The 10,481-nt window shown below is 38.0% G+C and overlaps 2 protein-coding genes across 2 annotated transcripts; one reads left to right on the plus strand and one right to left on the minus strand.

Moving 5' to 3' along the window:
• Positions 1 to 6,279: 6,279 nt before the first annotated feature.
• LOC128167775 (vesicular inhibitory amino acid transporter-like) lies at positions 6,280 to 8,150 on the minus strand. Its single transcript, XM_052833685.1, has one exon. It carries the CDS (start codon positions 7,670 to 7,672, stop codon positions 6,464 to 6,466), a length of 1,209 nt encoding a protein of 402 aa, XP_052689645.1. The 5' UTR covers positions 7,673 to 8,150; the 3' UTR covers positions 6,280 to 6,463.
• A 407-nt stretch (positions 8,151 to 8,557) lies between these two features.
• On the plus strand, positions 8,558 to 10,122 carry LOC128167776 (beta-1,3-galactosyltransferase 5-like). The gene is made up of 2 exons (XM_052833686.1): positions 8,558 to 8,680; positions 8,938 to 10,122. Exon 2 carries the CDS (start codon positions 8,948 to 8,950, stop codon positions 10,073 to 10,075), a length of 1,128 nt encoding a protein of 375 aa, XP_052689646.1. The 5' UTR covers positions 8,558 to 8,680; positions 8,938 to 8,947; the 3' UTR covers positions 10,076 to 10,122.
• Positions 10,123 to 10,481: the final 359 nt, after the last annotated feature.

Below are 10,481 nucleotides of genomic sequence, written 5' to 3' on the forward strand. Positions count from 1 at the left end.
ACCTCAGAGGAATTGGTGTTTTCTGCTCAGTTTCATGAAAATTACGGGAAAATGCAGTGTTTGTGACGTCACAATTACCCTTGTGAACGTCTAAGCAGGTAACTAGAGATTCTTAGTTTATGGGTATATTTGTGTAATTAAATGTTTCATTTCCATTTTTGGTGATACTTTTAATCACTCTAAAACAGGACAAAATATGACTGAAAGTGTACCTCGTTCTTTATTATGAAAATTTCGTAAAATTCACTAAATTACTGTTAATGTACAGAAGTATGTTGGCTAAAAGAAACAACCAAATGGTCTCCTGTGAGACTTTAAGTCTGACATCATGATTATTTCGTGCAGTCCGTGATTTTTTAGGTCAACTGAGTAAACTCAGGTGACCTATTGCTATCTGTTTTCGTCCGTCCGCATGCATTCACAATTTTACATTACATGTATTAACTTCTTCTTAAAAACTACATTGCTAATTGTAACCATTTTTGCTGTGAGGCATCTCTATGGTAAAAGGAATCTAAATTGTGAAATTCATGGCCCTACGGCCCTCGGGGCCCCACAGGTGGGGCCAAATATGCAAAAAAAAATGCCAAAGGACTAAGTGCGGTTTTATGCATTTTTTGCCCCCAAAATCAAAGTTTTAGAAAGAGCTTTAAAAATAAGGTGAAAGATATTTAAAATAATATTGGAAATAAAGGTGTAAAAGGTTATCACCACAGTGACGCCATAATGTAGAAATGACGTCATAAAGATTGCATTATTTTGATAAATTGATGTTTTGTAGCAAAATATGGGTGTTTTCCGATGGTTTTTCGACTGGGAAACATCGAGCGCAGGCTTGCTCAGGTACCATTTTTTAGTATAATGTGTATAGCTATCTGAAGAAAAAATTATATTAAAATCGCACTTGAGCAGACCTGCGCTCTATATTTCCGAATGCAAAATATAGAGCAAAAATGAGAATATTTTCATTTGTTTGCAAATTTGCGGGAAATAGGTCATTTAGGTGACGTCATAGATAAACAGTGAATGAGCAATGATGACTAAAATCAAGATTAAATTTATAGGCATCCTCCATGCAATGATTTGTGAAGATTTTATTTTTATACGATACTCTTTAAAAATTGTTTAAATCGGGGGCAGATATTTGACCATACTGCACATAGTCCTTTTCAAAAATCTTCTCTACTCCCACACATGTGAGGAAAAAACTGGTTGCATGGTTATGATGTCCATGAAGCCCTCTAACAAAATTGTGAAATTCATGGCCCCTGGGTCAGGGGTTCAGGCTCTAGAGTGGGGCCAATATGATTTTGTAGACCAGATCTTTCAGTTTTTTGCCAAAATTATAGGTTTCATAGTTCTTTTCTTAAAGATATCAGGCAGGGAGGTGGTCGTCATTACAAATTTATAATTTTTCTACTCCAGAATGAAACCTAATTAAATGCATATATGAGACTCCTCGACAAGTTTGTATATGGGTTATATGCTACTAAGGTGACCGTTAAGGCCTATTGACCTCTTGTCTTAGGTCGCTACAGATTTTGACAAATCGATAAATAGGACCTGCAGATTTTAGTCTGGCTGTTTCTATTTAAACAATAAAAGCTTTCTTTGGCGATTCGTTTGTGATATGAAGGTAGCGACATTGCAGAAAAAAATACATAACCCGCTAAATTTCTGCAGTGTTCGCAACCTTCATAACCCGCATGAATCATCAAAGAAAGCATTCTGTTGTTTATATATCAACATCTTTCTTTTTTATAATCAATAAATTGATTATGAAAAGTTATTAAAATTCACTAAATTACTGTTAATGCACATAAAGTTAGCTAAAAGAAACAACCAAATCGTCTCCTGAGAGACTTCGAGTCTGACATCATCATGATTATTTCGTGCAATCCGTGATTTTTCTTAGATCTTGGTGGATTTTGACCAATCGATAAATGTGGCGTGTAAATTTCAGTCTGGCTGTTTCTATAGAGCTATGAATTAACTATAAGTTTCCGTTTGAAATAGAGGAAATAATACATGTACTTGGTAAATGTAAATATATATTTATAAACGTTATATAGACAATTTTGGTTGTAATTCGTACTTTCTCATTAATAAGAATGGTAAAAAGTTTCCTTATTATATACATGTATTAATGATAAAATATTAGCGTAGATCACGTCAATATTAACAAGATGTAACAATCTATACGCATGGCATTTGCTTAGATTTAGTATTTTAGTTCGACTTTGAGTAAGCTCAATTTGTCCATAACATACTCGGAAGATCGCCGTTTTGTATAAGTCGGAGATAAATCTGAAAAGTTTTTTAACCTTGAAACCCTGAGTATGAGTAAGGTAGCACGGAGTACAATTTGGAGCATAAGATTAAACTCGAGAAGTTTTATTAAAGCTGACATGAATTCATAAATACGCTTTATTTCCCTTTTATCTCCGACTACCGCCATATTAGTTGTCGATTTCTATTGTTCTATTCATCGCTACACACCCCCTATATAAGGCAGAGAATACTATTCATGCTTCACCGCATTCAGGAATTTCATACACCCGAACACGTTACCTTGGACGAAAAGATGCATAGAAAAGCGTTTTGAAGAAAAATAATATGACTACCACTGCACTGGCAAGATATGTCCAATACGACGAAACAAGACAGGCTAAAATCCAGACGCAGATACTTCAAAATTTCCTTGATAATTGTAGACCGTTTTCCTGTGTATGTTATAACATCGCACATGCGCAAACCACACACTGTGGCAGATCGAGCAATGTCAATTATCGCATAGATTTTATAAACGGGGACTTTTTTGTAGGAACGGATGGAAACGTTGTTACTTTCTTGGATTTACTATCATTCAGCTACTGTGTTGGATGTAGTGTCGCCGGGGTTTTCAATAAGATGCAGACGTTATGCACTCTGTATGAACAACACACGTGTTCGATGTGCATGCAAAGTAAGTCAGCACAGTCTGTGCAAAATAATATGGATACCTTGGACATCCTTTCAAAGAATAAATATATTTTGTACATGTATTTCATTGATTGTTGTTTTCTTTATTCTTTATTACTACATTTTACTACAATGTTCATGCATTTAGAAGTCCGTGCAACGTGAATGCCTGGATTCGAAAGCAACCGACCGTAACTTTCTCAACCGGTATATATACCCCAGTGGCAGTAGAGGAGCGGTCAAAAATAATATGGCGACCAAATGCTTTTATGAATTCATGTCAGCTTTAACTCGGGGCATGATACAGCCTAGCTCCCGATGCCTTCCGGTTGTGCAAGCACTTCGGAAGGCTTCGGGAAGCAATGTACAGTTGGTCAGTGAACACTACTCACAAGGCTGGGAACACCCCGATCGGTGAACACTACTCACTGGACTAAGGGCCATATGGTCAATAATAGCTCCTGATGCCTTCCGAATGTACAAGCACTTCGGAGGGCTTTGGGAACCAGGGTACAGTTGGTCAGTGAACTCTACTCACTAGGCTGGATACATTCCGATCGGTAAACACTACTCACTAGGCTGGAAACACCCCGATCGGTGAACACTACTCACTGGGCTAAGGGCAATATGGTCAATAATAGCTCCTGATGCCTTCCGAATGTACAAGCACTTCGGAAGGCTTTGGGAACCAGGGTACGCTTGGTCAGTGAACTCTACTCACTAGGCAGGATACATTCCGATCAGTGAACACTACTCACTGTTCTAAGGGCCGTATGGCCAATAATAGCTCCTGATGCCTTCCGAATGTACAAGCACTTCGGAAGGCTTTGGGAACCAAGGTACGCTTGGTCAGTGAAAACTATTCACTAGGCTGGAGACACCCCGATCGGTGAACACTACTCACTGTTCTAAGCGCCGTATGGCCAATAATAGCTCCAGATGCTTTCCGAATGTGCAAACACTTCGGAAGGCTTTGGTAACAAGGGTACGCTTGGTCAGTGAACTCTTCTAACTAGGCTTGATACATTCCGATCAGTAAACACTACTCACTAGGCTGGAAACACCCCGATCGGTGAACACTACTCACTGGGCTAAGGGCCATATGGTCAATAATAGCTCCTGATGCCTTCCGAATGTACAAGCACTTCGGAAGGCTTTGGGAACCAGGGTACGCTTGGTCAGTGAACTCTACTATACTCTGTCCCGAGTTTTTGCTTCCACCACTTTTTCTTGATATTTCAATAATAGTAAATACCTTTGTGCTCAAACTACGTTCATCCACTAATATGAAAAATGTCCAGATTATCTGTTTTGAAACGCCCCCCTCTACCGCTTCAGGTTTCAATACACATCCAATGAAAGTCTATGGAGATTTTGCATTGCATCAGCCATATAATAAGCCCGGATGATAATGTTATAAATATGCGCGATGTATTCCGAGTGTATTCCGAATGGAGAAAAGATGTAAACATTTCCCATTACAAATCTCCGTAAGAAAATTGTTTTCGATCCTGTGAAATTTTATGAGTGAAAAGGGATAATTATTCAATGAAGATATCTTGGATATATTCCCTTTCATCGGTTTCAATTGTATTTCTTTCACAGGTATGTGTATTTTTGTTAAAAAACATCAAAAATTGATGGAAGCAATAACTATAGACTATAACTAGGCTTGAGACACCCAGATCGGTGAACACTACTCACTGTTCTAAGGGCCGTTTGACCTAGAATAGCTCCCGATGCCTTCCGAATGTCCAAACTCTTCGGAAGCCTCGGAAACGAAGGTACGCTTGGTCGGTGAACACTACTTTCTAGACTGGGGACACCCCGATCGGTGAACACTACTCACTGAGCCAATGACGCCTGATCTTGCCTAGCCCCCGAGGCTTTCCGATTATGCAAAGACTTCGGAAGGCTTTGGGAACCAGGGTACGCTTGACTAGGCTAAAGATACATCTATCAGGGAACACTACTCACTAGCCTGGGGACACCCCGATCAGTTAATCCAATCGACCGGTGATATATTACTCATTAGCTGAACGCCCAACATGCCAAATACACAAGAACTGATATATTATTATCATATTGACGTATAGACCGTAAAATATACATGTAGATTCTATGCGCTGTAAACTGTTGTTAATGAAAGTAATGTGCGTAAGCGATACTATAATTAAACGTGTTAGTAGAGTGATGACAAAAAAAAAATAATAGAAGCTTTATATCTAAAACGTGATAAAAGGATGAGTAGGATAAATAAATTCGCAGTCTTGAAATATTACTGGTCAATGTTTCTTATTCATGCCTGAACTGCAGTGTTTTGATGGTCTTGCGGAATCCTTAATGTGTTTCAAGCTTACGGAGTTCCTATGGTAAATCATTATAAAATTGGTCACCCAGAAAGTTTATAGCTATTAGTGAACTCTCTGTTGGTCTCAAAAGAGCACAATTCAATGTACTCTATTGTACCTTGAACTACCTTCATTACCGATGTAGTTATTTCTAAGGGTTTGAACCACTGTAATACATTATGATAACAAATTCTTTTTGAACAAGTTTTAAGATTTGTCGTGAAAAAAGTTTATTTAAACATTACATAACTAACTAACAAAATAACTCTAATATTTAGTTCTGTTACAGACATGCAGTAATCACAATTATATACGGTATTTAAACTCATGTTTTTACGAAGATTTACTACGCTGTAAAAATGTAACAAATTAATTGTGGTTATAACAATGTTTATTTCTGTGAGTTTATTCTATTAAAATTCTCTATAACACGTTTAATTTGAAGATGTAACACAAAATCCGCCATCGTTACTTACCGGTCTCTATGTACTGTTACAATTTTGACATCTAATTATTAACAATTTTGTTACTATACTCTGTCCCGAGTTTTTGCTTCCACCACTTTTTGCTTGATATTTCAATAATATGAAAAATTTCCAGATTGTCTGTTTTGAAACGCCCCCTCTATCGCTTCAGGTTTCAATACACATCCAAAAATTGAAAGTCTACGGAGATTTTGCATTGCATCAGCCCGGATGATAATGTTAAAAAATTGCGCGATGTTTTCCGAGTGTATTCCGAATGGAGAAAAGATGTAAACATTTCCCATTACAAATCTCCGTAAGAAAATTGTTTTCATTCCTGTGAAATTTTATGAGTGAAAAGGGATAATTGTTCAATGAAGATATCTTGGATATATGCCCTTTCATCGATTTCAATTGTATTTCTTTCACAGGTATGTGTATTTTTATTGAAAATCATCAACAATTGATGGAAGCAATAACTTGGGACAGACTATAATCATCCCTTTCCAGCATAGTTCTAAAACAAGTCTTTCATATATATTGTCCCGCTTTGATGTACGAATAAATTATATATTGGATTGGCCGTGCCGTTTTATGACCACTTTACATTGAATATAAAAAATGCAGTGGTGAAAAAGCCATTACCATACAACATGAACTACAACAATCCTTATCTTATGAGCACTCCTAAAACTGTGTGAGGTTAAAGGTCATTGACATGGCAACACCTTGACCATGTACGGCATGGTGGAGAGCAAGTCCGGAATAAAACACTCCAATGCAACAAACGGCGAGTCCCAGGACGATGATGATCCAGTTAACAAACTTCTTATGCCAAGACAGTCTCTGACCGTGGATCTGCAGGTAGAAATGACAGGGCCAGACTAAAGAAAGCATGGTTCCAGTAAAACTCCCTACCAAGCCCATCAGTATAGAAAAGTGCGGAAGAAACACAGCGAGCAACATTGTGGCGACAACGAAAGCAATCCTCATTGCAGCAGCCCATGTGTTTAACTTGTTTTTATCATCAAAGCATGGAGTGCAACACGAGTTATTAAACAAGGTGAAGAATTCTTGTTCGATGATTTCCAGTGTAGCAAAGTAAGGAAGCGGGTATGAAAGGAGGGCCTTTACAACCAATACCAAGTCCACAGAAGTTTTGAGACTTGGAATGGTCAAGTTGTTGGTGATAACCTCTTTTGTTTCTTTGCCCCAAGTAAGAAAGCAAACATAAGCGAACACGCTCTTAAATACGGCAGCACAGATGTGCGTACAAAATGTCATGCGAGAAAACCTCCCCGGATTACGCATTTTACCTTCCAGTGTTGGCGCAAATATCTGCGATGTGTAACTGAATACGACGATCCCAAGAGACACGGGAAACTCGAAGATGTTAATTTCCACCGGCATTTGATCCCAGTGCCAGTCTGAAACTTTGGTGAAGCAATATACTATGATTACGGCATTTATTACGACATGTGCCATTGTACACCAAAAGCTTAAACTAGACACTCGTCGAATACTCTGTAGGAACGCACACGGTAAAAGTGGTATGGTGCATATGACGGTCCAAGCGGCAAGGCTAACATCACGTGACCGAAAACAACCATACAGAAGCTCTCCACTTACAAGAATGTAGAGGATACAAGTGAAGGATAGTTCTATTATCTGTGCAGTGGTCAGCAAAACTTTCCCAATTCTTAGGCCCCAGACCCGATTTGCAATATCAACGTAACTATTCCGGACTCGAACCTTCTGCCCACTTGCATCTTCTTCATACAGGCATTCCACGATGATTTGACTGGTATGGGCGCAGATAGCGGCGGTAACGCTGATGACTAGTAGTGTCCAGTACCCTCCTTGTACAAGAGCGTATGGAAAACTCACCAGAAACATCCCCTGAAAAGAATATTGAGACCTTACAGTGTATATTTCCTTAAGCTTACGATATTTTTTTCTCTTAAAAAAAAAAAGAAAAAAATGTCAAAGAAACCATGTCTTACATGTATATCAGAATATTTCATATTTACTCCAACATCTTTTTGCGTTTAGAATTTTATAGAAAATGCATTCGAAACATCCAGTTAGCATTTCTGACATCTTATGAATTTGCAAGAGAAAAAAATGTATGTGATTTGCGAGTTTTTCGCGTTGCTCACAAATATTTGTTCTCAGAAATCGGTCCTAAAAAGTATTTATTCCAAAGCAACGAAGTTTGAATTTACCTGAATAGCGTTTGTAATATTCCATCCTGCTTGCCACACCGTGATTTTACCATCATCAACATTACTTTGCGTTTGGTGGGAGTCCACATATTTCTCGTTCTCAAACTGCTCATACTTACCCTCCCAGTGAAATAAACCATTCACTTTGTTTCGAATTACATTCAAGCGAATCATAGCTCTCGTGAGGACTTAAAAATATCTTTGCTGTATGGCTTATTTAGTCTGTTCGTTTTTCTTTTATTCAAGAGCTAACCTTTTTTTTATTAGAATAATCTTATTTAGTTATACCGTTACTTATAAGAACGTCGTGTGACAATTTTATTAACCGAGTGATTGACAAAACCAATTAGTTCTCTCCTTATCCACAATTCAAAATATTCCCATGACATCCCGACATTTTAGCGGTCCTTTTGATAATCAACATTCAGAAATTCAAAGGTTATCTGCAATTTTGGGCTTTTTTCTTCTTCTCAATACCATAACAAAAAATAAACGTGAGGCATCTTTTAAAAAAAAGGTTCAAACATCGCAGCAACATGGTTATTTGAAAATCGCCGAACATGTTTGTCGTGAATTCACTGATATTTTTATCATAATACTTGTTCTATATCCCTCAGTGTGATCAAAGTCAGATAAGGTTACAGAGATATGGTCATGAAGATTTTATTTATCAAATGAGGTAAATTTCTATATAATTATTCTTTTTCATTATTATAAGTTCATTTGTTAATTTGTTCTTGCTTAGAATAGGTATGGCTAAAGCTATGGAGTTTCCCATTTTTTTCCTCGAAAAAATATCTTGAGCAAACATTGCCAACATTTGGGGTCATTGTTATCTATTGGCACTACCTAATTCTGTAACAATACCGCCTTATGAGAAAATAATACATATGTTATTATCAACGCCTGTACTTTGATACAGTATTGTCATTTCAGATGATCAAAGATGATCTATTGGAAAACAAGAAGCAACCTTGGTGCGTGTTTGCAATACGGGCTTCTGGGAGCAGTGATTGTAAACTTCATTCTTTTTGCAATATTCACTTTTACCCACAGGTATCTCAAGACCCACGCTATAGTGATAATAAATCCATTTCTGGGTACCGACTTATCATTGATTCACGTTCAGAATTTTGGAATACTTAATGATAAAGGCTTTAGGATTCGAACAACAGACGATACACACGGTTCGCATACCACTGCACTGATGGATCCATACGCTCACATCAGCAGTACACCCTTAATTCCAACACGGAATCTTACATGCAAAGGTTGTTTTAAATACACTAACGAATATGTGATTAAAAACTCGAACATATGCGACAATTCGACAGAATTAGTGTTTTTGATCGCGTCTGCAGTGGATGGATTTAACCAACGGAATGCCTTACGTATGACGTGGTTAAATCTAACCGGAGAGTTAGATCGTCAGGTTAAGCACGTGTTTTTGCTGGGGGAGTCTTCCAAGGGTTCTGTCAATGATATGATTGTGGAAGAAAATGAACGTCATCATGACATCATACAAGGGAGCTTCTTGGACAGTTACGGCAATCTCACGCTGAAAACAAGAATGGCCATGAGATGGGCGGTCGAAGACTGTCCTAGTGTCAAATACGTCATGAAAACTGATGACGACATGTGGATCAATGTTCCCAATATCATGTCCATAGCTTTGCCAAGATTTGGAAAAATATTCCAAGAGCAAATCGGGGGTGTATGCCTGAAGGACGAAAAGCCCCACAGAGACCCAAAGTCCAAGTATTACATACCAGAGACCTTATACAGCAAGAAAATGTTCCCGCCATTTTGCAGTGGCACTGGTTACATGACGTCACTGCCAGTGGTGAAACGGATCCACGATATGGCGGAAAACGTGCCGTTTTTCCCGCTGGAGGACGTGTACATAGGTCTGTGTCTTGAACAGCTGAACCTGAAGGTGACCAAGCTTGCTGGATTCTATCACTACAACCCTCGCTTCAAACCCCCTTGCTGGTACAAGGGGCCTTTTGTGTTCACAGTGCATGGATTGTCTCCCGAAAAAATCATAGAAATTTGGAGTACGCAATGTGAATAAATTATGTGACCACCGTTATTTTATCCTGTTTTTGTTAGAAATTAAAATATATTAATTGCTCTATTTTTACGTGCAAATTTCAAAAGTTGCAACGTCTATTATCAGTAAAGGTTATATCCGTGCGTTTTAGACAACAAACACAAATTGGTTTAAAGCTACATACACGTTTTTTCAAAGTGGAGAGGCTAAAAATATTTTTGGAAGGGCGAGTGGCTTGTACTTTGTACTCTTAAAAAAAATTAAAAGAAACAGGTACGTAGTCAAATTAAATTATCTACCCCCCCCCCCCCCCCCCCAGTTGTTACGTGCCTGGGGAACAGGCACTTTTTTGCGATAAAGTTTTCTCCTGACAGTATAATAATATTTATGAAAGTGTTAATCTTTATCGCAGAAACAAGAGGCCGCA

This window comes from Crassostrea angulata, chromosome 10, assembly GCF_025612915.1.
Source record: "Crassostrea angulata isolate pt1a10 chromosome 10, ASM2561291v2, whole genome shotgun sequence".
Taxonomy (NCBI): domain Eukaryota; kingdom Metazoa; phylum Mollusca; class Bivalvia; order Ostreida; family Ostreidae; genus Magallana; species Magallana angulata.